General features: G+C 53.3%; 2 protein-coding genes and 3 gene segments (V, D, J or C); 3 read left to right on the top strand and 2 right to left on the bottom strand.

Moving 5' to 3' along the window:
• Positions 1 to 1,653: 1,653 nt before the first annotated feature.
• Positions 1,654 to 2,582, top strand: LOC134524737 (T cell receptor alpha variable 38-2/delta variable 8-like). The segment is given in 2 exon segments: positions 1,654 to 1,723; positions 2,236 to 2,582. Coding segments are annotated over 2 exon segments (393 nt in total).
• Positions 2,583 to 4,879: 2,297 nt separating this feature from the next.
• On the bottom strand, positions 4,880 to 5,857 carry LOC134524738 (olfactory receptor 6F1-like). Its single transcript, XM_063354908.1, is given in 1 exon segment — positions 4,880 to 5,857. A coding segment is annotated over 1 exon segment (978 nt).
• Positions 5,858 to 17,426: 11,569 nt separating this feature from the next.
• LOC134524739 (T cell receptor alpha variable 26-2-like) lies at positions 17,427 to 21,787 on the top strand. The segment is given in 4 exon segments: positions 17,427 to 17,499; positions 18,064 to 18,344; positions 20,766 to 20,819; positions 21,776 to 21,787. Coding segments are annotated over 4 exon segments (399 nt in total).
• Positions 21,788 to 23,149: 1,362 nt separating this feature from the next.
• Positions 23,150 to 25,644, top strand: LOC134524741 (T cell receptor alpha variable 1-2-like). The segment is given in 5 exon segments: positions 23,150 to 23,198; positions 24,088 to 24,368; positions 25,018 to 25,066; positions 25,418 to 25,446; positions 25,540 to 25,644. Coding segments are annotated over 5 exon segments (513 nt in total).
• Positions 25,645 to 26,337: 693 nt separating this feature from the next.
• LOC134524446 (feather keratin Cos2-3-like) lies at positions 26,338 to 26,643 on the bottom strand. Its single transcript, XM_063354492.1, has one exon. The coding sequence runs from the start codon at positions 26,641 to 26,643 to the stop codon at positions 26,338 to 26,340; it is 306 nt and encodes a 101-aa protein (XP_063210562.1).
• Positions 26,644 to 27,547: the final 904 nt, after the last annotated feature.

A 27,547-nucleotide genomic window follows, 5' to 3' on the forward strand; every position in this document is an offset into this window, starting at 1 on the left:
CCATCTTTAAGAGTTGTTGTCCTTTCGATCTCCTTTCCCAGCAGCAGCTGCAGGAGGAGCCCAGGTACAGCAGCAGCAGATGGCAGAGACCACCGAGGGCATCGGCATCAACATCACTTGCTCGCACCCCAGTATAAATTCTTAGGACTGCATCCACTGGTACCGTCAGCTCCCGGGACGAGGCCCCGCACTGCTCCTGAGCACTCTCAAAGGCTCCAAAGAGCTGCGGGACCCGCCGGGGCGGCTGTGGGTGTCGGCAGAGCGCCGCTCCAGCGCCCTGTGGCTCGCCCGGCCCCGGCGCGGGGACGCGGCGGTGTATTACTGCGCCCTGGGAGACACGGGGAGAGGAGCCGGGGCTGCGGCCGGGCAGGAACCGGCGCGGGCGGGGCCGGGCGTGTGTGTCGGGGCCGGGGGGACAGCCCCGGACGGGCCCGCCAGGGGGCGCTGCCGCTCCGCCCGCCGGGGCCGCCTCGCCCCAACCAGCCCCTCGCCCCGGGCCGCTTCCCCCGCCCGACCGGCCCCGGCCCCGGCAGCGGCAACCCCGCACTCCCAGCGGGACGCACACAGAAATCCCCCGCCACACTGCCGCCGCCGCCGGGGCAGGAATGGTGCCCGGAGCGCTGGCCGTGTCCGGCGGGGCCCGGCAAGGAGCGATGGCAGCCGCCGGCCCCGCTGGCGCCCGGCCAGGAGCAGCGCCTTTCTGCTCCGCACAGGGCGGCGGGCGGCAGAGATCCTCCTGCCCACGGGCAGCCGCCCAGCCCTCGCTCCTGCCGCACGGACCGCCCACTGCTGCTGCTGCTCCACGGGCAGGGGCCGGGGATCTCTTCCACCCCACTCACTGGCGTCATTGGGGAGCAGAGGGCAGCCCACCATCCTTCTGCCATGGCCTCGACTGAACAACAGGACAGTACAGGCCTTGTGGAAGTGTGGTTGTGAATGGGGGCTGAGGAGCCCTGCTCCAGGCAGCAGACACCAGAAGACATGAAAATCAAGTAGGCCTTTTGCTTGCCTGGGTATTGAGGCTCTGGGGCTCAGGGTGGGAGAAGCGTCTGGAGGCTGTGGGTAATGTGGGTACGTGAAGGGACACAGAAGGACTGCCTGCACAACAGAGAGCTGGGTTGCCATGTCCTCCCCCTGCCAGAGTGAGGCAGTGTGTCTGTCCCTGTGCAGCTGGTTTCTGGAGCAGATGCTCTTCACAGAGATGTTTCTCTTCAGGTTCCTCCTCTATGGGCAGAGGAGAAGGGAAAGAGTGTGTGACACCTGGGTCCAGGCACTTCAGAGTGTGCCTGGTCCTCTCTCCATCCAGACAGTCCCAGGGTGGACATGGGTGGGTGCAGGGGTGCCTTCTCCCTCTCCTGCAGAGCTGGGTGCAGGCCTGTGCAGCTGGCTAGGTGGTGGGTGTCAGGAGAAGTTCTCAAGGTATCTTTGTTCTTTAGATGGCCACTACTTAAACCATGATTCTTTTATGTCTCTAGAGGGCTGCCTTGTGGTAGAGGTCGGGGGACAGGCCCAAAGAGGCCTGGCTGGAGCAGCAGGGCGAGAGTTTTGCTCCACCCTCTGGGCTGTGGTTTGGAGGCCTCTTTGATCAGGCAGAGGTAGAAGAAGAGGTGAAGGTGCAAGCCTCGGGTCCCTCATGCTCGCAGGTCCCTGGGTACCCCCGTGAAGACACAGCGTGACATGGTCCTGATTTTCCTGTCAGCCCTGGTGGGACTGGCTGACTTTGGTGAGATGTGACTTTCAGGCTGGGGAGATTGAGGCAAGAGTTTGTGCATCTGGTGGTGGAAGGGAGGGGATGTGAGTGCTGACTGCCTGGGATACCTGGGAATGTATCCGTAGGGAGATCAGGGGCTGCATATGGGTACAGCAAATAATCTGGGAGATGTCAGGAGTAATGGGCATCAAAGGAGGAACAAGACCTCACCTGAACTTTGCAGCTGCTCAGCATTCCTGAATGTGCTGCTAATACACATTAAGCCTGAAAAGAGGGAAAGGTGCTGGGGAATGGACCAATGTGGCATAGAGCAGCTTCTCTGCTGTTTGTATTGGATACAATGCTACCAATCTCTGTAGGGATGGCTATAAACGAGAAGCTGCAGAACAAACAGGGACAAACAGCTCATCATTTCTGAGGCTAGAAAAGTGAGATGGACAGTGGGGACAGTGAGCAAGCTGATGAAGTGGTAGATGGACAGGTCCATTGGCAAGCAAAGCTGAAAGCCTTTTCTGGCTTTACAGGTCATGCCCAAAAGGACTCTGTGCTCCAGTTCCCAGCAGAAATGACCATCCAGGCGGGACGCAAGGCAACGCTGCACTGCAATTTCTCCACCAGCGATTCCAATCCCTACATCTTCTGGTACCAGCAGCACCAGACCCAGTCCCTTCAGATGCTGCTACGAGTAAGCAAGTACAGAGCTCACGAGGCATCAGGGAGGTTCTCCTCCACACTGTCTGCAAAGGACTCCCAGGTGCTTCTGCATGTACGGGACACCGAGCTCCAGGACAGCGCTGCCTATTTCTGTGCACTGAGCCCACACTGGTGCCCACAGCTGGCAGCAGTGCACAGAAACGTGGGGGTGCTCTGAGGAGCAGTTCCCTCCCTGCCACTGCTTGCATGGAGCTCTGAGCTCAGCCTGCCCAGCAGTGGCACCTGGGGCTGTGGTGAGGGTGGGCCTCTGCCTCCCCAGCCTGTGCTGCTGTGAAGCACATGCCAATGTGACTTTTACAGCTGTGTCTAGATCCAGGGTCTTTGGTGATGAATAGAACCCAAGAAACCTGACTTGGGCAGGCCCATTGGAGGCTAAACCATAAAGAAGCCAAACCAGGCTTGTAAATGCCCTCTGCTTAGAATAGCTGGTACAGTGGCGTGAGTCCTCAGGGCAAGTAACCTATCAGCTTGTGTGCTTCTTCCCTTTCCCTGTGGCTCCACTGATGGCCACAGCTGGAGAATGAAGCTTGTGGTAGGAGGCACAACTGCTCTTATGGTTTTGCCACATGGCCATAGTAGCCCCAGAAGGGAAGAGCCCTTCCTTGCCCCATATGTAGGCATCATCAAGTGTAAAAGACCCACCAGCCAGATGCTGAACAAGATTCTCTGGTTAAACCCTTCCTGCACTCATCCACTGCCAGAGAGTGGTCCCACTCTTTTTCATGTCTCTTTTCCTTCTCAGGAAAACCACCAGTGCTCAACTGGGAGGAACCCCTATGTCCCCGAGTCCATGCTGGTTTCTCTGTCCAACAACTGGTAATCACATCCCAGTGATCTTGTTTTCTGCCATAGGCAACAGGAATCATTCTGGGGATCCATTCTCAGGTGATCCCATCCCAGCAATGCATGTGGAAGCTCAGGTGGAGGGTGCTGACTTTCCAGGTGGACCCCACCCTATGAATTGGAGTCTGTTGCTCATGAAGGATCATACACTGCACCTGAGAAAGCCTAGGCTAGATTGCAGTTGTCCTAGTGCTGCTGCAGGATGGCCTGCCTCTCCCAAGTGGTGTGGGTCTGCTCTGACAGCCCTGTTGCAGGCTTTGAATGCCCCTGTTTATCTCAGAGGGCTTTAGGCAGTGTTGATGGGGAGTAGACAGCAGCCTTCGGGGTTCACACTCCTTTGTGTCTCAGGTCCCTTGGACACGTCAGGTCCTGCTTTTGATTGCTCTCCAGGGCTGCAGAGTGCTTCAACACTCCACAGACACAGTTCTCCCCCAAAAGCAAGGAATGACAAACAGTGATGGCTACTTGAGGACACATCCAGCCTCAGGTTCTTTCTCCAGCCTCAGTGGGCTGTCGCAGGGATTTTCCCAAGTGCCCCTGAGAAAGAGAGCACAGCTGACAAGGGCGGGCATCAGCCTGTCCTTGGCACTGGTGCCTGGGTCTGGCTGCAAGTCTAGGAGCCAAGTGCCCAGGACAGGTGGACACAGGAAGATCACCTCCAGAAGCACCACTGCTTCCACAAGGGAGGCGCAGATGTTCAGTATGGATTCAATCATCTCAATGAAGAGCTCTACACTCAGGTGAAATCAGTCCCACGCTGATCTTAAAGGTGTGTCTGCCATCTTGATGCCTCCTCCTTCTGAAGTGGTCACATGGACTCCCTTCAGTGTCCTTGTGCAGAAAGAATAGCTTTGAGAACATGATGCCTCAAATGAAAATTGGAAGGGGGAAAAGCAAGTGCCCTTTGGAAGTGCTGACGTCCTCCCAATGAGTGTGAGGAGAGAGTTGCTGCCCAGCCAGCCTTTCACAGTTCTGCAGTTTGGGGACTTTGCCAGTCTCATTGAAGTGTTTCCACAACAAAGCCCAAAATGGGTGGCACAATGGACTGTTAAAAGCTGATGTGGAGTTTCAGATGTGGAAATGTCCTGACACATCTAGCATGAAGCATAGTGATTTGCATATTTTTAATTAAATATTTTAAAATACCTTAAGATACAGGATTGAGGGAAGGAGAGGGAGTGTAAATTTTGTTGACTGACTTCTGTTAGGAATAATGGCTATAGGTAGAGATACCAGACATTGCCAAATTTTCTGTTGAACCAGAGCATGATTCTCTGAAACAGCCAAGGGATTGGGACATAAATCCTTCCAGAAAATGTCAAACTAAACAGAGAAATACATGCCCATTTCCTAAAGCAGTGAGCCAGCTGCTGGGAATAATTTAGGGGACACAGGTGAATCCCTGACAAAATGAAGCCCTTGGCAACCTGGAATTCAAACCTATGGGAAGACCACTCCTCCAGTCTTCTGTTGGAGAGCTGTTTCTCAATGGTATTTGTGAGCTGTGAGTGGAGTGAAATGGGCTCAGTGGGAAACTGGTGGCAGGGTAGAAGTCGTGGGAGGGAGGGGATGTACCTGTTTGCTCCCACTGAGGCCCTTTGAAAAGTCACTTCACTTGTTCTGGAAGGCCCACCATGAGAACAACTCATCTTTGTTTCTGAGTGTGTAAATGAAGGGGTGCAACAAAGGAGTTACAAGTGTGTGAAAGATGTTCACGAGTTTGTTCAGATCCAGGGAGTTCTGGGCCGATGGCTTGACATACAGGAACATGGTGGAACCATACCAGATTGTGACAACACTGAGGTGGGCGGAGGAAGTGGAAAACGCCTTTTTTTGACCATGGGTTGACATGATTCTGAGCATGGAAGAGGTGATGTACACGTAGGAGAGCTGGGTAACCACACAGGGGGCCACCAGAACAGTTTAGGAGGTAAGGAACGTTGCTAGCTCCATGGGCCACATGTCACTGCAGGAGAGGGCAAGGCAGGAATCTATATCACAGAGGAAATGATTGATGACATGTGGCCCACAGAACATCAGCCTGGATGTCAGAAAGGCCATCAGCGAGACGGACAGAAAGCCTCCCAGCCAGGAGCTGAGCGCCAGCCGAGCAGAGAGGACACTGCTGATGAGGGAGCTGTATCTCAAGGGGTAGTGTATGTCTAAGTAGCGGTCATAGGCCATGACAGACAGGAGAAAACACTGAGTGGAGCCTAGGGAGAGAAGAAAGAACAACTGGAGGATGCAGACGTTGAAGGAGATGGTCTGGCTACTCCCCAGCATGACTCCTATGGCTTTGGGAAGAACACGAGTGGTGTGCCAGATCTCCAGAAAGGGGAGATTACGGAGGAGAAAGTACATTGGGGTACAGACGTTGCTGTTCGTCCACATGAGAGCCATGATGGATGCATTGCATGTTACTGTCAAGGAGCACGTCAGTGCAAATACCACCACAAGGGAGACCCGGAAATGCCACGTGCCTGGGAAGCCAAGATGGATGAATTCTTCCACAGTTGTCCCATTTGCTATGTGTCCCCCAGGATTGAGGTTCATCTGCAAAGACAGGAAAGTTTCTGGGAGAGTCTGCATGCCTGTGCTGGTCCTTCAGATGCCACTAGGAGTGAAACTAGAACAAATGATGCCTCACCAACCTCATTGCTTTCTATGTGGAGATGAGAGGCACTGTGGGAAGGGGAGGGGCACTGCCTGGGGTGTACCTTGACTTCATCAAGACCTTTGAAATGCCCTCATGGGTGCACACACATGCACACCGAGCTATGCACACTCATAGGCATGCACACGCATAAATATGTCTGCTGTTGCAGAATTTTATTGTACCATTTGAGGGAAATGAAACACATGCTTATGCTTAGATTTATAAAAAAAAAACAACCAACCGACCACCAAATGGTCAACGTATTGGCCAGAGTCCTACCACCATAAGCAGTTCTACAAGGAGTCTGCAAAGATGAATCAGGAGATGATTTGTTACATACACTGGCAGCAGCACCAATCCTGTGAATGGTGCATGGGACACCTCAGCCTGGCATTGGGTCTATCCCTCAGCACCAGCTCTGCTGCCCAAAGGTGGCCACTCAGCATTCCCTTTCCAGGGTTGCTACAAGACAATGCTGCAGCTGTTTCTCATCTCATCACCAAGGGAAACTGCTCTCCCTTCCAGAGAGTCCTTCTGTCTCCGCATTCCTGCTGCCAGCCACTTTAACCCCTGCTGCATTTGGGCCTTCATGCCCTCTGTGGCAGATCAATCCTTGGTCACAAATTACCACTGCTGAGCAGTTACAAGTTGAATTTCCCCTTCGGTGCACACACAAACTCACACACATGAGCACAACCACACACGTCAGCTGACACACACCCAAAGAGCAACTCATTCCTGTGCACTTATAAGGAGGTGTGTGCACACACATTTCCAAAGGAGCCCATCTCCATACCAACACGCACAGCCACCCCACACACAAATGTGTACGCACAGATATTCACACACACGTGCTTACACTCCTGCATGCATGCATTTGCATACAGATTACATGCATGCTCCTCTACACAGATGCACACACACTAAGGCACACATATACACACACCTACGCCCACACAATTACAAATATACAGACCAGTCACACACATTCATGCTCTCCTCCATCAGTGTACGTGTCTGGCAGTGTGCTCTCCCCCTTTCCCCTCCTCGGCTGCTGCTCAAGCCATAACCATCAGTGGGAGTTGTGATGAGTTGCACCTGGACTTTGGGGGATGGCTGGCAACACAGTCAAAACACTGTCTGGAGTGGGGACCTAGATATTTTGTTCACATGTGAATATGTCTATAGGTCAATTCTCTTACTCTATAAATAGTGGATAGCCCAAGAGCCCTTGGACCTCTCCTGCATGGCAGAGGGCTGCATGCCATGATATTCCCTTGAGTGGGTTCTGCTCCTCAAGGTTGAGAGATTCCTTGCCGCAACAGATTCTCGGTAAGTGACTAATAGCATGCTAAACTTTGAAATCTTAGCTAAGTGATATAAAGGATTAATTGTGCATATGTAATCCTTTAGACATATCCCATTGACCAAGTCTGGGACTAGGCTTGGATCCAGCTGCAGCCAGCCTCCTCTCTGAGAAGGACTTTAGAAAGCAAGGGGGTCCTTTCTGAACCTTGTGACTCAACGGGAGGGTCTCCCTGACAGCTTGTCTGACCCTGTCCCTATGCAGTAAATAAACAAGTGTACCCTTCTACCACAGGCACATGAATGTATGTGTGAATATGTTGTCCCAAATCTGGGTTCTTTACCCAGTGTGCAGGCCAATAACACACAGAGCAGAGGTATTTCCAAGTTTATTCCATTACTGCACAGAAATTGAGTGCTCGTTCCAAGGGAGCGCCCCTTAGGTTTTAAAATTTCCCTTTTTATACACTGATTATTACATATTCTAATAATTGATACATATGCATTTCTATTCTCTTTAATGATTGGTCAAGGTTTCTTTGCTTCCTTTGTGTGTTAGTATGCAGACTCTGTCCTCTTCATCCACGGTTCTCTTATAAGTAGGTGGTATCAATGAGTCAGTGGTTGTGATCTCCCCCTGCCGAAATTACCTTTTAACTACTTCTCCTCTAATCTTAGACTAATCATGTCTAGTTACTATTTCTCTATAATTAATGAAACATGGTTGGGGCTGTATAGATGAATTCTAGCAGCAGTGGCAGGTTCCCTTGGTTGCTTCAGATACATGCTATATTTCACTTTTCAAGTTAATATCAATTTTACTACAAGTGCACACATCAGCACAGTGAGAGGAACGTGTACACAACCACGATCATGCACACACACCACTGAGAACCAGGACTCCTGACACCAGCTCTCAGCCCCTCTAGAGGAATCTAGGCCAGTCCTTCAGACCCTACAGGTAAGGAAGGAATCAGCCCTGCATGCTCTGTATCAGAGCAATATGATCTCCCTCAGAAATATACCGTTTCACTGTCCCCATTTCTGTGCTGACTGCCCTCAGCTCCCACAGGCTTAGCTCCAGTTTCCAGCCTCAACGCATTCAGCAGCATGGGTGCATTTCCCAGCTACTCCTGCACACACGTGTTGGCCATGGCCCCTGGATTGGTTGGTGGAGGGGAGAGGAAGGTGGAGTGGCAGCTATGGGGCATCCCAAGGGCTGTTTCCTGCTTAACCACTCCTGCCATTCTGCAGAACAAATCATCTTCTGCAGACCCACATTCACCCCCTGCCACATCAGAGCAGCTCTGGCCATAGCAAGAGGAATGCCCTTCTCCAAGAGCTCATGGGGCTGCTGACACCTCAGGGTCTTCTGCCTTCCTGGGAAGGGGCAAAGATAACAGCAAGGCAAGGCCTGATGGTCACTGGCAGCAGAGCAGTGGATATCTTCCTCAGGATATCTTCCTCAGCTCTAACGAATGGTGCTCAAGAGAGGAGGCCCTGCAAGCTGTCCCAACCTCCCACTACTCTGCAAACGGTGACAGGTCTCCTTGTGCCCTCACCCCTTTCCACCCCAGAGCAACACCCTTCTCCTTCGGTAGCTTAGAGAATGTCCACAGAGAGAAGGACACCATGGAGGCCAGGCTTGAATGCAGCAGAACTTTAATGAGCCCAAAGAGGGAAAAAAAGTCACTCCAGGTGGGGGCCGCAAGTTCATGGAGCCCTGGCAGCCACAGAAACTCTGCGGTCCTTAACCACAGAGAAGTTCTTGCATGATGTCTGTCTGCCTGCCCCATAGAGGAAGAGGAGACAGAAGGTACCCACCAGGCTGGCATTAGTGGGACCATGCTGCAAAGGGGAACCAAAGCAAATAAAGATAATGGAGAGAAAAGCAAAGCCCTTCAGCTACACCGAAAACACATCCTAAATCTCAATCCCTTGCCCAGCATCATGTTCTGCGTTGCTCGAGGTGTCTCCCTGGGGCTTTCCCAGCACCTTTATCAGAGGAGGCACCTTCTGCCATAGTAGCGGCTGGAAATGCCAGAGAGGTCACAGCACCCAGAGGTGATGGGCACTCCATCACAGCTGAGGATGCTGCCAACAGCAGCGGAGGTGGAGGATCCCACAATGGTGTTCTGTGGGAAGGAGCTGAGGATGGGGCCAGGCAGGGTCACCACCACAGCAGGAGGCTCGATGACGACGGTGGAGTTCTGGCACTGCCTGACACAGGGCTCATTGCAGCTGTTGGCCAGAGGTGTTGGGCCACAGGGCCGGCAGGGCAGGCACTGGTTGTAGCAGGACATGTCTCGAGTGTGGATATGCACCTGGGAGAAGATCAGGGAGGAACAGAGCATAAGGGTGGGTGAGGAGCAGCCTGTTAGGAAAAGAGCCACGACCACTTCTGGGTGGGGAGCTGGCAGCTCAGCCAGAAGACACACAGTTTTCATCACCCTATACTGAGCAGCCTGGCCTGGAGTGACTCTCTCCTAGTCTGTAGACCAAAAGCCCCTCTGCCACATCCCAGCCTCTCTCTACCCTTCTCCACACTTCCCTCTAGCATGACAAGAACATGCAAAACACAGGACAGAAGAGAGCTGAGATGTCCATTGAGGAGATGTCACTTTGGAAGAGGAGGAGATGTCACTTTGGAAGAGGAGGAGAAGGAACTGCAGACTCACCTGGTTCCCAAGGAGTAGGAGGCCAGAGAAGTGGATGAGAGAGCAGGGACTTGGGCTGGCTTTTATACCTGCCCTTCATTGCCGCAGCACCAGAGGCACCCTTTGCAGAGGTAACAATTTTCGCACAAGCTCATCTTGAATGCAAACCATCACAGCTAATGATACGGGCGGTGCTTTGGTTTCCAACACTGCTGCCTTTTCATTTCCAGGTTTGTTCCATGCCCATTCCCCAGTGAAGATTTCCTGTGATCACTGGGATGGAAGGCCCCAGGATTTCCAGGGCAGGAATGCAGCAGCGCGGGTGGAAGGGTAAACTCAATTGCTGTATGGTTCCAGGGCAGGAAAGACATGTCAGCTTGGGTCACGTGTTGGGGCTGTTTGAAATGTTGTTCTCAGGACAAATCTTCAGCCATCCTCAGCTGGATGCCCATGGGCTCCTGTGCAGGAGGACCTGCCATGTCCTTCTCTTTCCCTCGCTCCTCAGCTCACCCTTGTCGTCACTTGATGCTGCTTCCCGAGATGCTGCACTGCCAGATTTTGGTCCCAGCCTGCTTAACACTGCCCGGTCCTCAGCAGAGTCCATGGTTCACGGTGTTCCTGTGTGTGTTCTTATCTTTTGTTTACTTGTAAGTAGCCAGGTTTTTGTGGCTATACACGGGAGCACAAATTTGTGCCCAAGCCTCTGTGTGTGTCCCTGTGTATCATCAAGAGGGCATGTGCTGGTTATGGCAGGGATACTGTCCACTGCTCTCTCCATGAGCACCACAGAGCAGCAGGTTCCCAGGGTCAGAAGGATCCCGAGTGCAGTGGAGTGGTGATGGCACCAGCCTGCTGGAGATGTGTCCAGGGAAGAGGCACTGAAATGTAGACCCTGCCTTCTGAGACCTCCTTCTTCTGTCTCTGCACAGTTGATGCTCTGCCATTGCTGATTGCAGGCCACAACAAAGATGGTTCCACTCCAACCTTAATCCTTAGTTGAATTCATTGTGACAATATTGGGAATGCCTCAGCATGGCTGGCGGTCCCCGCTCCCTGCCTCTCCAGGCCAGGACACAGCTGCTCTCCCCAGTGCTAGAGAGTTCAAAGGTTGTGAATAGCTTTCTCGGCAAGGTGAACACCGAGATATCCTGCCCACCATGTGCTGGCCATCCCTGAGTGGATCTGCTTCCAAAGCACTGTGTACTGTGTCTGGGATGGGACACAGCCCACCCTCATGCCCAAGCCAATGCCAAAAGTACTTGTGCTCTTCACAGGCCTGGTGCTGTGCCAGGCAGGGGCTGAGACCTTTTCCCAAACAGGTCCTGAATGAAAGGAACACAGAGTCTGATATCACTACGCTGTGAGCAGAAGAACAGTCCCTGCGGATTTCACAGGAGGAGCCAAAGAACTGATGACAGCTTTGATGTTCATGCCCAGAATGTGCATGTCCTATATTGGAGTCTCAGTCTGAGCACCCAGCAACTGTCCCTGGGAGGGAAGGACATTGGATCCAAGGCGACACTCCCCCAAAGCCCACTGCTGTCCTGCAGGGCTGTCCAGAGATACCCTCATTCAAACAAGGGCTATGCACAGTACAGAAAGTTCCTGAGCCCATATCCCTGCCTGAAGGTTTGTCTGCCTGGACTCACATCCAGCTTGGAGATAAGGCAGCTGAGGGCTCCTCCACTTCCCTGTAGTGACCCCGTAGAGATGAGTGCCAGGGAGCTCTTCCGGGAGAGCTCATCCAGGGCTGGTTTCCCTCTCCATGGAGGTGCTTCCGAGCTGAGAAGCTGATGGCCAAGCTCATTGCTTTCTCAGGAGGTAACAGGCACTGTGGAGAAGGGAAGGCATGAGTGTCCGAAGAGTTTAGCAAGACCTTTGACACCCTCTCTCCTACTTTCTTCAGAGCCAAATTGGGGATAAATGGGTTGGAGCATGATAAGGTGAGAGGAAAACTGGCTGGAGTGTAAGGCAGAAAGAGTTATGAGCAGTGGTGCAAAGCCCAGCTGGCAGACACATACTCGTTTCTGGAGACCAGCTTTATTGCTACAGAGACCAGTTTCAGGGCAGGTAAGACTGCACTGGGGAAGGGATCTGCAGCAAAAGGGGCCCACAAAAAGCTCTTTTTGGTGGTTTTCAAAGCCAGGAAAAGCCATCGGCTTGTGCTGGGGGCAGTCAGTTGGTGGGCAGGCTGCTGAGTGAGCCTGGGTCGAGACAGCACCACCCCCGGTTGATCAAGCCACCAGCTTATAAGAAGCCTCAGGGAGGGCAGGGACTAGTCCCTGCCGACAGAGTACAGAGCAAGCAACCAGTGCTTGTGTGTGCCCTGGATAGCTGCAGCTTGTAGGTCACGGTGCCGAGCCTCTGCCAGTGCAGGAGGTAAATTCAATCCCTCTAGGTGGTCAGAGGACGAGGGCGCTCACCCCAACTGACCCTCGTGTCACAAGGTGTCACTTGCTTGTAGAGATCCAGCCATGGTTGCTACCCAGTCGAAGGCTATTGTTAGAAAAGCTGCGGGCACCCAGACAGAGGTCCCATGCAAACACGTGGGTGTCCAGGCCTCCTCCTGCAGAGAGTGCCAGAGCCTGGCACTTGCAATGGAGGGCAGCAGAGACAACACCTGTGTCAGATGTGAACAGGTAAATGATCTGTTCAGTGAGGTGGCTGAGCTGAAGAAGGAAGTGGAGAGGCTGAGGAATATCAGGGAATGTGAGAGGGAGATTGACTGGTGGACCCACTCCCTGAGAGAAAGGGAACAGGTTGAGGCCCCACACAAATCAGAGGACCCCTTCCCCTCTCATCACCAGGCAGTAGGAGGGGATCTCAGAGACGAGGGGGAATGGAAACAGGTCCCTGCTTGGGGAAGCAGGTGAATCCCCTCCCAGCCCCTCCCAGCTTCCCAGTTACCCTTGCAGAACAGGTATGGAGTCCTGCAGGAGGAACTGGCTGTTGGAGAGGAGGACGATACACCCAGGCCAGAAATGTCAGAAAGACCAAGTTGCCATGGACCCAGCATCACAACTGGCTCCAAAAAGAAAAGCAGATGGGTCATTGTTGTGGGTGACTCTCTCCTGAGGGGGGCAGAGGGGCCGATATGCCCTCCTGACCCACTTCACAGGGAAGTCTGCTGCCTCCCTGGGGCACGGGTCAGGGATGTGTTGGACAAACTTCCGGCCCTAGTAAACTCCTCTGACTACTACCCCCTCTTAGTATTTCAGGTGGGTAGTGATGAAGTGGGTAGAAGGAGCCCAAAATCGATTAGAAGAGATTTTAGAGCCTTGGGACGGCTGCTTAAGGGATCAGGAACACAAGTTGTATTCTCCTCTATCCCTTCAGTGGCAATCATGAATGAGGAAATTAACAGGAAGAGGCAACAGGTCAGCTCGTGGCTCTGGGACTGGTGTTATTGGCAGGGCTCTGGGCTTTTTGATCATAGGCTACTAATACAAGACACCTGGCCTGCTGGTGGCAGGTGGGATGCACCTGTCCCAGGAGGGGAAAAGAATTCTGGGGCAGGAGTTAGCAGGGCTCATTGACAGGGCTTTAAACTAGATATGAGGGGGGAAGGGGAGATAACTGGGCCTGTCAGGAGTAAACCTGAGGGAAGCATGCCAGGGCTTGAAGGATGGTGGACTAGTGAGGACTGTCATGCTGCCATTTCATCTGAGAGAAGGGAGAGATGTTTAGCAATCATGGAAGCACCTGAGAAGGGTCTGGTAGGAAATGGGGCCCACACTCAGAAAAAGGTGTTGGAATCATTAGCTCATCTGAAGTGCATCTATACCAATGCATGCAGTATGAGCAACAAACAGGGGGAGCTTGAAGCCATGATGCACCAGGAAAACTGTGACATAGTGGCTATCACAGAAACGTGGTGGGATGCCTCACACGACTGGAGTGCCACAATCGATGGCTACAAGCTGTTCAGGAGGGACAGGGAGGAAAGGAGAGGCAGTGGAGTGGCCCTGTATGTTAGAGAATGCTATGAGAGCTTGGAAATCAAGTATAGTGATGACGGGGTGGAGAGTGTTTGGATTAGGTTAAGGGCCAAAAAAGCTGATATCGCTGTGGGAGTCTGCTATAGACCTCCCAACCAAAGCAGAGAGGTGGATGAAGCTTTCTGTAAGCAGCTGGGAGAAATCTTGCAGTCACTTGCCGTTGTTCTCGTGGGGGACTTCAGCCTCCTGGGTATCTGCTGGGAATACAACACAGCAGAGAGGGAACAATCCAGGAGGTTCCTGGAATGTGTGGAGGATAACTTCCTCACACAGCTGGTAAGTGAGCTGACCAGGGAAGGTGCCCTCCTGGACCTGCTTCTTGTGAACAGGGAAGAACTTGTGGGGGAAGTAAAGGTTGGTGGCCGTCTAGGGCACAGTGATCGTGAGATGACTGAGTTTTTGATCCTTGGAGAAACAAGGAGAGGGGTTAGTAAAACTGCCACCTTAGACTTCCAGAGGGCAAACTTTGACCTGTTCAGAAGACTGCTTGACAAAATGCCTTGGGAGGCTGCCCTGAAGGATATAGGAGCCCAGGAAGGCTGGACCTACTTCAAGAGAGAAGCCTTAAAGGCACAGGAGCAGGCTGTCCCTGTGTGCCGAAAAGCAAGTAGGCAGGCAAGGAGACCAGCTTGGCTAAATAGGGACCTTTGGCTGGACCTCAAGAACAAAAGGAGAGTCTATGACCTTTGGAAGAGGGGGCAGGTCTCTCATGAAGACTATAAAGATGTAGTGAAGCTATGCAGGGAGAAAATTAGGAGAGCCAAAGCGCAGCTAGAGCTCAACCTACCTACAGCTGTTAAGGATAACAAAAAATGTTTCTATAAATTCATTAACAACAGAAGGAGGATTAGGGAAAATCTCCCTCCCTTATTGGATGCAGAAGGAAACATAGTCACAAAGGATGAGGAAAAGGCTGAGGTGCTCAATGCCTCCTTTGCCTCTGTCTTTAGCAGTGGAACGAGCTGTTCCCTGGGCACCCAGCCTCAAGAGCTGGGAGACAGGGAGGGGAAGCTGCACGAGGTCATCACAATTAAAGAGGAAGTGATCAGTGACCTGCTACACCACTTGGATGCACACAAGTCTTGGGACCGGATGGGTTACATCCAAGAGTGCTGAAAGAGTTGGCAGAGGTGCTCGCCAAGTCGCTTTCCACTATTTGCCTGAAGTCATGGCTAACTGGGGAGGTCCCAATGGACTGGAGGGGAGCAAATGTAGCACCCATCTACAAGAAAGGCAGAAAGGAGGATCTGGGAAACTATAGATCTGTCAGTCTGACCTCGGTACCAGGGAAGGTCATGGAGCAGATCATCTCGAGTGCCTTTACAAGTCATATAATGGACAACCAGGGGATCAGGCACAGTCAGCCTGGGTTTATGAAAGGTAGGTCCTGCCTGACGAACCTGATCTCCTTCTACGATAAGATGACCCAATTATTGGATGAGGGAAAGGCTGTGGATATTGTCTACCTAGACTTTCAAAAAGCATTTGATACTGTTCCGCATAGAATTCTCATGGAAAAACTGGCTGCTCATGGCCTGAAAGAGCATACGATCTGCTGGATCAAGCACTGGCTGGATGGGTGGTCCCGAAGAGTGGTGGTCAATGGAGTTAAATCCAGCTGGCGGCCAGTCACAAATGGTGTTCCTCAGGGCTCAGTGTTGGGACCATTTCTGTTTAACATCTTTATTGATGATCTTGATAAGGACATAGAGTGTATCAGTAAGTTCGCAGATGACACCAGGTTAAGCAGGAGTGTTGATCTACATGAGGATAGGGAGGCTATACAGAGAGACTTGGATAGATTGGATCGATGGGCCAATACTAACAGTATGAGTTTCAACAAGGCCAACTGCCAGGTCCTGTACTTGGGCCGGAACAACCCCATGCATCACTACAGGCTTGGGGCAGTGTGGCTGGAGAGCTGCCTGGCGGAAAAGGGCCTGGGGGTTCTAATTGACAAGCGGCTGAACATGAGCCAGCAGTGTGCCCAGGTGGCCAAGAAAGCCAATGCCATCCTGGCTTGTATTAGAAATAGTGTGACCAGCAGAAGTAGGGAGGCGATTGCCCCCCTGTACTCAACACTGGCGAGGCCACACCCTGAGTAATGTGTCCAGTTTTGGGCGCCTCAATATGAGATCTCAAGCTCCTGGAGCGAGTGCAGAGGAGGGCAACGAAGCTGGTGAAGGGCCTGGAGAATAAATCTGATGAGGAGCGACTGAAGGAGCTGGGACCGTTTAGTTTGAGGAAGAGGAGGCTGAGGGGAGACCTCATCGCTCTCTACAACTACTTGAAAGGACATTGTCGAGAGGTTGGTGCTGGTCTCTTCTCACAGGTAATTAGCGATAGAAGAAGAGGGAACGGCGTCAAGCTGCAACAGGGTAGGTTTAGACTGGACGTTAGGAAAAAAATTCTTCCCAGAAAGAGTGGTCAGACACTGGAATAGGCTGCCCAGGGAGGTGGTGGAATCACCATCCCTGAATGTGTTTAAGAGTCATTTAGTTGTGGTGTTAGGGCATATGGTGTAAGGGAGAACTTTGTAGAGTGGGGATGATGGTTGGACTCAATGATCCCAAGCGTTTCTTCCAACCTAATTGATTTTATGCTTCCAGTGGGGTCTCTCAGGGATCAGCAGTAGGACCAACACTGTTTCTTGATTTCATGAGCAACATGAGAGGTGGGAAGGAGGGCATGCCCACCAAGGCTTTGGCAAACACTGACAAGGGGGGAACAGGCGCTACACTGAGCTGTGTATAGGTAAAGCATTCTGAACAGGTCCAGGAACCACTTGTTCAGAGGAGAAAGAAAAGGTGGGCCTAGACTCTACAAGTGCCCAATGACAAGAGTAGAGGCAATGGACATCAGATGGAACATGGGGAGTTCTCATGAAGCAGTAGGTTAAAAGAAATAGTGAATCAAGGAAGGGGGTTCCCAGGGAGGCTGTGCAATTTCCATCCTGGGAGGTGTTCAAGGCTGGACTGAATGTGACCTTGAGCAACCTGATTTGTTCTGAGCAGAGGCTGATGCAGATGACCTCTGGAGGTCCCCTCTCACCTATATTCTGACACTGGGAATCCCCACCACCCCTGCCCTCCCTGACCCCTGCCCACCCATGGGTATATTTGTTCTCACACTCCCTCTGCCCCAACACAACTCCTAGGCATTGTGCTGGGGCTGCAGAGCAGCAGCTGAAGGGAGGCCCTCAGCCTCCTCACTCCCAGCTGCAGGAAACGAGTGGCTGCTGGTTCCAGCCCCTGGGCTTGGAGAGAGCTCTGGGAAGATGGTCCATGTGCTGGACCAAGGCCCCGCTGCTGTGCCAGGCTGCCGCTGGCGCTGTGCAGGCTTTTTCTTGCTGGAGGACGGGGAGAGTCCATTTCCCAGTTGGGCAAAGTGCTGCCCGCGCCGGAGAGAGCCCCGGAGAGGCGCAGAGGAGGGGCTGAGCCCCGGGGTGGAGCTGGCGGCTGCGCAGGGGAGAGGAGAGGAGGCGGCGGACAGGAGGCGATGCGTTCTTACCAGAGAGTCGGGGCTGGCGGGGGGCAGCGAGGGGCAGACGGCGGAGCGGTGGGATGGGGCGGTGCCGGGGCGCAGGGCTGGCGGGGCTGGCTGTGCTGCTGCTGGGTGCGTGGGGCTGGCGGCGGTGGATGGGGCCGAGGCTATGCCTGGCAGATTCCCCGGGGAGCCCACCACCAACTCTTCCCTCTCCTTCTTCAGCCTCTCTTTCCCCCTCCTGCCTCTCTGACATCTTTTGTTCCACTCCTCTTCCTACTTTCCTGATGTCCTCATCATTTCTGTTGGTAGACCTGCTTGCATTTATGTCTACCTTTGCATGCACCCCTGTTCATTCTGCAGTTCTTATTGTCCTCAATATAGCCCTCTATCCTTTGCTGTAACACCCATTTCCCCTCCTGGTCTTCTCTCTTGCCATCCATTCATCCTCCCATCCATTAACCTGACTTTTACCTAATCTCCGCATGCATAAATTTCAGCTTCCCTCCTTTCCTTCTCTAATCCCTCCAGACACCCACACCAGGATCACTCTCCATCTGTGTTGGTAGGCCCACGTCCCCATCTGTTCCTGTCCTGTGTCACTACTACAGTTCCTGACAATTCCTCTGTTACAAGAGCCATCAGAGCTGGACCATCTCTAACAGATGTTGTCCTTTCCTTCTCCTTTCCAAGCAGCATCTGCAGGAGGAGCCCAGGTACAGCAGCAGCAGATGGCAGAGACCACCGAGGGCATCGGCATCAGCATCAACTGCTCGCACCCCAACATAAAGCCTTACGACTCCATCCACTGGTACCGTCAGCTCCCGGGACGAGGCCCCGCGCTGCTCCTGAGCACTCTCAAAGGCTCCAAAGAGCTGCGGGACCCGCCGGGGCGGCTGTGGGTGTCGGCAGACCGCCGCTCCAGCGCCCTGTGGCTCGCCCGGCCCCGGCGCCACGACGCGGCCGTGTATTACTGCGCCCTGGGAGACACGGGGAGAGGAGCCGGGGCTGCGGCCGGGCAGGAACCGGCGCGGGCGGGGCCGGGCGTGTGTGTCGGGGCCGGGGGGACAGCCCCGCGCGGGCCCGCCAGGGGGCGCTGCCGCTCCGCCCGCCGGGGCCGCCTCGCCCCAACCGGCCTCTCGCCCCGGGCCGCTTCCCCCGCCCGACCGGCCCCGGCCCCGGCAACCCCGCGCTCCCAGCGGGACGCACACAGAAATCCCCCGCCACACTGCCGCCGCCGCCGGGGCAGGAATGGTGCCCGGAGCGCTGGCCGTGTCCGGCGGGGCCCGGCAAGGAGCGATGGCAGCCGCCGGCCCCGCTGGCGCCCGGCCAGGAGCAGCGCCTTTCTGCTCCGCACAGGGCGGCGGGCGGCAGAGATCCTCCTGCCCACGGGCAGCCGCCCAGCCCTCGCTCCTGCCGCACGGACCGCCCACTGCTGGCATGGAACATACAGGGCCTCTTCTCGGCCTCTTGACTTTCCCCACGAGGATGCCGAGGGAACCCTGAGCAGCTGCTTTCCTCTGCTCTGCAACCACGGGGACTCCAGGGCGCAGTTGCCAATGCCAAATGGTCCTCAGAAAAGGACAGCGAGAAATGTGTTTCCAGGCAACTCTTGGCAGGTGACAAAGAAGGCAGAGTAACAGGTATGGCCAGGCCAGCACATGCATCAGACACATGTTCACACACTTTTAGTCCCTCTCATTCTTTTCTCCATCTGTCTTCCCACACTTGTTTTAGCCCAAACTGCTTTGATCCTTCCATTTTCCTGTGTTTGCTGCTTATTTTAAGCATGCCATGTCATGTGCAATCCAGAAAAAAAACTTTTCCACTTCATCCCATAAGGGGTTTGATCCCATAAGAGGATGTAGAAACACCCGGAGCTGAGAGGCAGCGCTTCTACACTAGACTATGCCTGAAATGATGCTCAAGCACCTTCTGACATGGGTCAGAGGTTCCAAGGCACTCCTTCTGAGTGAAGGATCCTTATTTTATTTGGACTCCTTATTTTATTTGGACTTGATGACTGTGTTTCCAGGGAAATCCTGGCAGGTGACAAACAAGGCAGAGCAACAGGCATGGCCAGGTCAACACACACATCAGACACATGTTTGCATGGGATTGGCCCCTCTCATCCCTGTCTCTATCTGTCTTCCCATGCTTGCTCCAGGCCAAACAGCTTTGGTCTTTCCTTTTCCCTGTCTCCCTGTTCCCCATCTCTCCTGCTTCTCCTAAACATCCCATGCGTTGCACAATCCAGAAGAAACCTTTACACTTCATCCCATGAGGAAAACAGCCTCCTGCCTCCTACTGCCTGACAGCAGGCTGCTTGGTTTCCTCCTTCAGGTTCCTACAGGGATTTTCCGGTGCCCCAGGCCCCTTCGGCAGTGTGACCTGGAGCTGAGAGGCAGCAATTATACATCAGGCTATGTCTGCCTGAGAGGAAGCTCAAGCACCTTGTGACATGGGGGGCTGTGAGAAGCCTGGCTGTGGCCTGACTGCCCAAAGAACCACCAAGTGCTGAAAAAACTCCCTTTAGCCCTTGTGAAGCTGGAACAGAGTAAGGGTCACAGTTTGGTGTCTTTCCCTTAGTTTCTCACCCTAATGATCATCTTCACCAAAGAGCTGTGGAGTCCCAAGGAGGCCTGGCTGAGAAGAGTCTCTTCTTCATTCCTTCCCATCAGCTATTTACACACATTGCCAAGATCTCCCAGAAGCCTTCTCTTCCCCAGGCTGAACACTGCCAGCCCTCTCAGCCCATCCTCAGAGGAAACATGCTCCAGTCCATCCACTATTTTGCTGTGCTCACTCCAGTACCTTTCTTGTACTGGGGAGTCCAGAACTGGACCCAGTACTCCACAAAGGGCCTCACTAGCACTGAGTGGAGTTTGAGGGTCAGGTCCCTCATCCTGCTGGTGATGCTCTTGCTACTGCAGCCCAGGATGCTGTTGGCCTTCCTTGCCATGAGGGTGCATTGCCACAGCAGACTCAGGGCCACCTTTGAGCCACTGAAACTGAGCAGGACACAGCAGTGAGTGCTCAGGAGAAGTATCCCAGCTGCTTGTCCAGCTCTTACTTTTCCCACCAATGGCCACCAATGGCCACTGTTGGAGAAGGGGGCTCTTGGTAGGAGACATGACTGCTTCTGTGGCTTTACTTCCCAGGTACAGAAAATGAAGGTGGGAAAATGTCTTCCTGGCCCTGCATCTGGGGATCAGTGAAAGCCTAGACATGCGAGCAAGACCCATCTGCCAAGCACTGGACAAGATTCCCTGTTCATCCCCTTGAGCTGTCCCTCTGCTTTTCACAGCTCTCCTGCAGCTCTGGCTGGACTGTATGGCCTGAGGGAATTCCTGTGTCCCTGAGTCCCTCTGGATTCTGTGCCCACGTTCTCTCTTCAGGAACTCACACACATGAGCAAGGTCAGCAGATGCCACTGCAAAGGCGTGTGGAAGGTGAGAGTGGCTGGTTCAGTATGGCTATCAGATCAAGTCCCTTTTCCTTTCAAAGGGAAGCAGCAGCAAAAGGGAAAGTGTTAAAAAAAAAGCACACAATGACACCAATCTCTCAGCAAGTGACAAGGGAGACAAGGAGGGAGCCCAGAGCCATTCAGCTGCTAATTGATGGGCCATTTGGAAACTGCAGGTGTAGCTCTGAAGTGGGTCAGGCTGAGCTTTGGAAGTGACAAGAAGTGACAAGAGGAGCATGAGGATTATGGGTGTTTGAGGGGGTCCTGTGGGACTAGACAACACTTATTAAAGAATGCTTTGGGGAAGGGTCGAAAGTGGGGAAAAGAGAGAACTGGGATGTAGCAAGAGGAGGCAATAGAGAGGAGGAAGGATAAAGGGAGGTACTTGCAAGTAAGCAGGGGCTGGTGAGTGCACTTGTTGGGATGAGCCCTGTGCCTGATCACTACAGCCCCCCCTGCCTTCTTCATAAATCCTTTCTTAATCATCCTTCTGCATACCTTCCCTTCCTTTCCCATGTGTGTGTGCTGCAAGGTCTGAGGGCCAGTAAGTGGAGCGACTGGTGTGAAAGAGAGCTCTGGGTGCCAGTAACTGGGCAAACAACTAATGGCCATGGAGACTGTAGGCCTGGGTGCCAGTAACTGGATGGACCAGGGTGTGCTGCAAGGTCTCAGTGCCAGCAACTGGAGAAGCGGCCTCTGGTCACAGACCCTGTCGATCTCTGTGCCGGGGCTGGAGGGACTGGGGTGTAAGCAAGGCCTGGGTGCCAGCAACTGGAGAAGGAAGAACATGTCCCAGGGCTCATACCTCTTGCTGTGAGCAACTGGAGGGACCTCATTGCATGTATATGTGTTAGAGGTCAAAGAACCAGTGACTGCAGGGATGATGAAGGTGGAGCATGGTTGTAGATAGATTACAGGTACAATGGGACTCTTCCTCCACAGAGTGCTGACTAAAAATACCGTTAATTGGAGATAACACAGAAGGTAAAGTGGTATGGTACAGGTGATGTTATGCCCTTTTGGATGCTCAGAACCTTGATTTATAGACCATCAGGCAGAGCTCAAGTTGGGGTTTCACAAAAAGTGCAAATCCTGCCCATGCCGAGACTCACTGGCATTGTCATCTCTGGAGTTTTCATGGCATTTCCTTAGAAATAAACCACTAATTTTTTCATGTTAAGCAAAAGGACAATTATATGAAAGCACAGTGCCTCACTCCTAGATCAAGACAAGGACGTGTTTGTTGGAGTGTTGCCACGTTTGGCAAGTGATATATACAGCTCAGCACAGCACAGGTCGGGGCCTACTCAGGTCAGGTTAACTTAACAACAATGAAGAGTTTGTTCTGTCTGCCATGGATTGGGTGCCATGGGATGGGTGCCATGGGATGGGTGTTCTCTCTGTCAACTGGTGCATGGGATCAGTCTGGAGTTCCTGTGGCAAAGGTGTGGGAGTAGGAGTCCTCATCTGCAGTACCCCCAGCCTTTCACATGCCCTTTCAGCTGTGGGTGCAGGACTGCCCTATCCCCAGCCCTCGCAGTGCAGCACTCCAATGGGTGCCCTATGTGTTTTCTGAGAGTGGGGGTGACCCACTCATCCCTCATTCTGTTGCCTGCTGACCTTCCACCCTTTCCCTTAAAGTAGGAATAGGTTGTCCGTGTCATCTCTGGGTTTGGGGCATCTAAGAACAGTTCTGGAGCCATATTCTTCTCTCTCACTGTTGGTTATCCCATCAGAAGAGGACATGGCAAGAAGCCCTGGTCTACCGCACAGGAGGGTTCCTCTGCTAACTGTGGGGAGCTGGGGGAGAGGCATTGTTCCCAGGAAGATGAAAAAGAAAGGGGAGAAGTGAGAGAAACAGAAGAGAATTCTGTTCCCAAAGGAAATAGCAGTGTCCCAAGAGATCTGGGGAGCACAGCAGAAGATATTAAGCCTCATTGGGGAAGAAATCCCTGACCTTATAAGTGGCCAAGCAGTGGGAGTGCAGAAGAGCAGGGAATTCTAGCTGGGAGGTGACTCCACTGTGAGCTCACTGGGAACAGCCCCTTCCCACAATTGGGGCCCCCAGAGCCCACAGGGGCTCTTCATGGGGAAATGCTGAGAATGCCACTGGCTGAGGGAGCCACAGGTGTTGCTGCTGGAGGAGGGAGAAACCCAGAAGCAGCATCTGAGGCACAGGAAGAACAGACCTCTGCTCTTCCCCGCTGCTTCCTTTGCTCCCCCAACAGCGTTGTTTCCGGCAACTCTGTTATCTCGGGGCTGGGAGGGGGTTTTCTGACTCTGTCTCACTCCACAAAGAGGCGGGTTGATGTCGACATGCACCTCGGATCTCTCATCCTCACGGCCTTCCTGGGGCAACTGCTGGGTAAGTCCTGGCTTTCTATAAATGCATCCTTCTTCCCCCAAGGAAACCCTTGCCAGCCTGATCAGGATCATGCAGAGAACTACTCTTGAATTACAGGAAAACACTGTGAAATACCAGCTCACATTTGTGGTTTTGCATCTCTTTTCTCAAGATGCTCTTACTGTTTGAAAGGAGAGAGAAGAGATACCTCAGACCTCTTCTGCTGCTCTTCTCTCACCTTCAATGCCTTTCTCTCTGCCTCTCTCTTCTGATCCACCTGCTCTCACCATAGGAGATCTCGGCGCTCTTTCTCACTCTCACATGTCTCCCTTTCCAGTGCAAATCAGTAGATCCTGTCAAAGCTCTTACAGGGACTTTAAAGCTCTCATCCCACTGACGTTAACTGGGTGTCCCATTCTGCCTCCTGGCTGGCACATGTCTGCCGTGGCTTCCACTTTTCTCCTGGATGTTGACACAGCCAGGGATCCCTCTTTCAAGCTCACCATTGTATATACTCAGGGAGCTGGGAGCCCTCGGAGATGGGATGGATGGGGAAGCAGGGTGAATCTTTTTGCCGTAGCTGCATGGGCCCCTTTACCTGCTGGAGGGTTGCTGGTCCCAGCACATGAAGATCAGGCCTGACAGGCTTTTCTCTGCTCCTCTATGTAGTAGGAACAGGAGCAGGGAGGAGGAGCAGGGACACAGTACAACTCTCACAGGGTCCATGCTGGGCTGAGAACTCCAAGGTGCTGCCCAAATCTCCTCCCTATCATGCTGTCCCCAGGCCTCAGAATATTCCTGCAGGGTAAGGGAAAGGGAGGGAAGCTTCGCAACCAGGGTTTTTTATCCACTCCTGGTTTGCTTCCCAGAGCCTTTCCCTGCCAAGCTGCTGACCTTCACTTTCTTCCAGGCACCATGGGACAGACCACTGTCACCCAGCAAGAAGCACAAGTCACAGTGAAGCAGGGAGACACCTTCCAGACAACCTGCACATACCAGACTTCCAACTTTAATGGCTTGGTCTGGTACCAGCAGAGGAAAGGCCAAGGTCCCCAGCTGGTCTCCTATCAGGCAACTGCTGGCCGCAAGCCCAGTGGCCGTCTCACCACCGTGCTGAACACCACCGAGAAATACAGCCTCCTGCAGCTGGAGGAAGTCGGGCTCTCTGACAGTGCCTTGTACCTCTGTGCAGTGCGTGACACCCCGGTGCAGGGAGCTTCCTTGGCTGTGCAAGAACCCAGGGGAAGGAGGGGATGTGTCTGTGCAAGGCTGAGGGTGGGGGAAGGGGCCCTCAGCTGTGCCCTGGCAGCGCAGCTCCCCCTGTACACCCAGGGGTCTGCAGGACAAGATCCTGTGATGGAATGTTTTCTGTCCATTCCACACATCAATTTATGCAACCATGGCCTCAAGCATTCCCATAGCACACTAAATGAAGGCACTGTCTTCCTGTAGCCAATGCATTGGAAGTCTGGTAAAACACAAGCAGCACGCACATGAGCCATTGCACATACATGTTAGTGATTTATTAATTTTGACCACTATTAATAACTGCAGGCACGTTCATCATCCCCGACACCAATTTGGTTTGTCTTCTCTTGAGATAGAGACACCTTAAAACTGGTTCCATTGTGTTATTTCCCTCTTGCTCCTTCCTGGAATTACATGATTACAAGAATTTTTGAAAATACTCAGAACCACGTTGTGGACCCTCCAATTGTTGCATGGTTATGTGCTGGGATCTGGAGGACCTGCTCTCCCCAGTGCACTCTGCCCATCCTTGGAGCCCTTCTCATGCAATACCTCATAGGCTTCCCGCAGCCCTGCACCATTTCTTCTGCAGTTGGACCAGGTTTACAAAGCTGGAGAGGTGGAAAACCCACCAAGCAGAGGTGAGCAACAGGCCCTACCAGGAGAAGAACTGGCCTTGGGGAAAGATACTTCATGCCTAGAAGAAGGCCAGGCACCCCAGGCCAGGCACCCCAGACCAACCATGGGGGCTTTGGCACTGGTTGCTGCCCTTGGGGTGCCCTGTCTGATGGGAGCTGGGTGTGTGTGAGAGGAATGAATGCCCTGGTGTGTTGCCTGGCCATGCTGATTTCAACATCAACCTGTGAGTCCCCTTAGCCCTGCACATCCGTGTAACTGCTGGACTGTGCAGGGAACAGAGGGAGTAGAGGGTGTATAGGTGTCCTGCCCTTACTACCTTTGCCCTTGGGTGCAGACCATGCTCCCTCATTCAGGGGACAAGTGGGAGAATGAGGATGAGAAGGTCAGGGGTCGTTCTGAAGGCTTTTTCTCACACCATCTTTACTCCTGCATCCTCTGGGGCCATCTTCTGACTGAGCTTCATTTCCCGCCACAGGGCTATCCAGAGCAGGAGGAATCCCCTTCTGCACAGGACTGTGAGCTGCTGGCCTCTCAGAGCCTCCAGCAGCACTGGGGAGCACTCTCCAAGGGAAAGCAGTGATCAGTCTCCCTATTGCTGAATATACTCTGACACCAGGGGATAGTATGTGAGCAGAGATGCTGGAGTACAGGGCCTGATGCCCACTGGCTGTGGAGGAGATGAGTATATCTTCCTCAGCACCAAGGGACAGTGACTGGAAGGAACCCATTGCTCTGTAGGCCACCCTTTGCTTCCTGTTCTGTTTGTGCCCTCACCTTATCCTCTGCTACTCAAGGCAATGCCTTTCTTCCTTGGCAATACAAGACAAGGTCCACCATGAAAAGGATGACATGGAAGCAGAGGTTAGCATGCAGAAAACTTTAATGACCCTGAAGTGGGAAACAAATTCACTTGTAGAGGAGTTGGCCAGAGCAGGGAGAGGATCAGCAGCTGCTGAAAGCCTGTGCCCATGGCCCGCAGTTGAGATCCCACAGGCCTGTCCCACAGAGGGAGAGGGGCCAGCAGATGGCCCACGGTGGCTTTGCAGGTCTTACAACCCCAAAAAACAGAAGACAAGAAGGAGATGGGAGAGAAAATAAGGCAGGGAAGTTAGACTTTGGCCACATTTTCAGAGAAACCCAGCAGTCTTCCTCCCTTGGAAGGGCAGCACTGGATGCTCAGCCTCTCTGAAATCGATGGTCAGGTGCTCTGTCCTCACGGAGGCAACAGCTTCAAGATTCCTGGGGGTCCTTGTCAGGGCTGTCACCAGCGCATTTAGCAGGGGGGACACCTTCTGCCATAGTAGCGGCTGGAAATGCCAGAGACGTCACAGCACCCAGAGATGATGGGCACTCCATCACAGCTGAGGATGCTGCCAACGGCAGCAGAGGTGGAGGATCCCACAACGGTGTTCTGTGGGAAGGAGCTGAGGATGGGGCCAGGCAGGGTCACCACCACAGGGGAGGGCTGGATGACAACGGTGGAGTTCTGGCACTGCCTGACACAGGGCTCATTGCAGCTGTTGGCCAGTGGGGTCGGACCACAGGGCCGGCAGGGCAGGCACTGGTCATAGCAGGACATGACTCTTGTCTGCTGCAGACGCACCTGTGAGAGAGGGCAGAGAGGCAGTAGAGCACATGCACATGTGAGGAACAGTCTGCCAGGATTCTGTCACTCCACCACAAGCGTGTCAAAGGCACCTGCTGAGCCAGGAGCTAGAAACTGTGCAGTGAGGCAAAAGGGTTACCAGACACAGTACTGTGAGGATCACCCAGGCCCAACCAGGCTGCTGCCAATCTTTGCAGTGAAGGGCAACCTCAGCCAAGTGCCAAGTCCTCTTTCAAAATAATGCAAAGTGTCTCCAGGCCCAAGGAGGCTGCTGCCTATCTCTTAAGAGAACAGCTCCCCTCAACCAAGTCCCAGACACTCTCTACTCACACCTTCACCATTCTTCCCCTTCTCATGGAGAGCATCACCACAGCCCACTATAGGAGGGAGGAGTACACATCTGCATGAGCAGAAAACGATGCAAGGAAAGGGCTTCAGACTCACCTGGTTCCCAAGGAGGAGGAGGAGAGAGAAGTGGATGGGAGAACAAGGAGTTGGGCTGGCTTTTATGGTGGCCCTGACCTGCCCTGGGCCCAGAGGTAGCTTCTATGGCAGTGGCAATTGTCTAAGCTGCTCATGGTGAACAGAAAACATCCCAGCTAATGACATGGGCTGGGTAGCTGTTTTTCCAACGCCGCCTTCTCTTTTCCTGGCTTATGCTGTCCACCATCCCTCACGGAGGCTTCTTCTGAGTGCTGGGATTGTGAGACCCCATGATTTCTGGGGCAGGAATGTGTCATTGATAGCAGAAGCCTCAGCTCAAGTGCTGGATGGGTGCAGTGCAGGCAAGTGATGTTGGCCTGGGGCACACTGGTGGGGTGGTCTGTGGCTGCATTGACAGAAAGGGGCCAAACTACTCCCAACCCTTTAATCCTTG

The sequence above is a fragment of the Chroicocephalus ridibundus genome, chromosome 17, assembly GCF_963924245.1.
Source record: "Chroicocephalus ridibundus chromosome 17, bChrRid1.1, whole genome shotgun sequence".
NCBI classification, from domain to species: Eukaryota; Metazoa; Chordata; class Aves; order Charadriiformes; family Laridae; genus Chroicocephalus; species Chroicocephalus ridibundus.

Coding starts and splice junctions, on each gene's coding strand:
- LOC134524446 (XM_063354492.1), bottom strand. CDS start 26,643: ATGTCCTGCTATGACCAGTGCCTGCCCTGCCGGCCCTGTGGTCCGACC.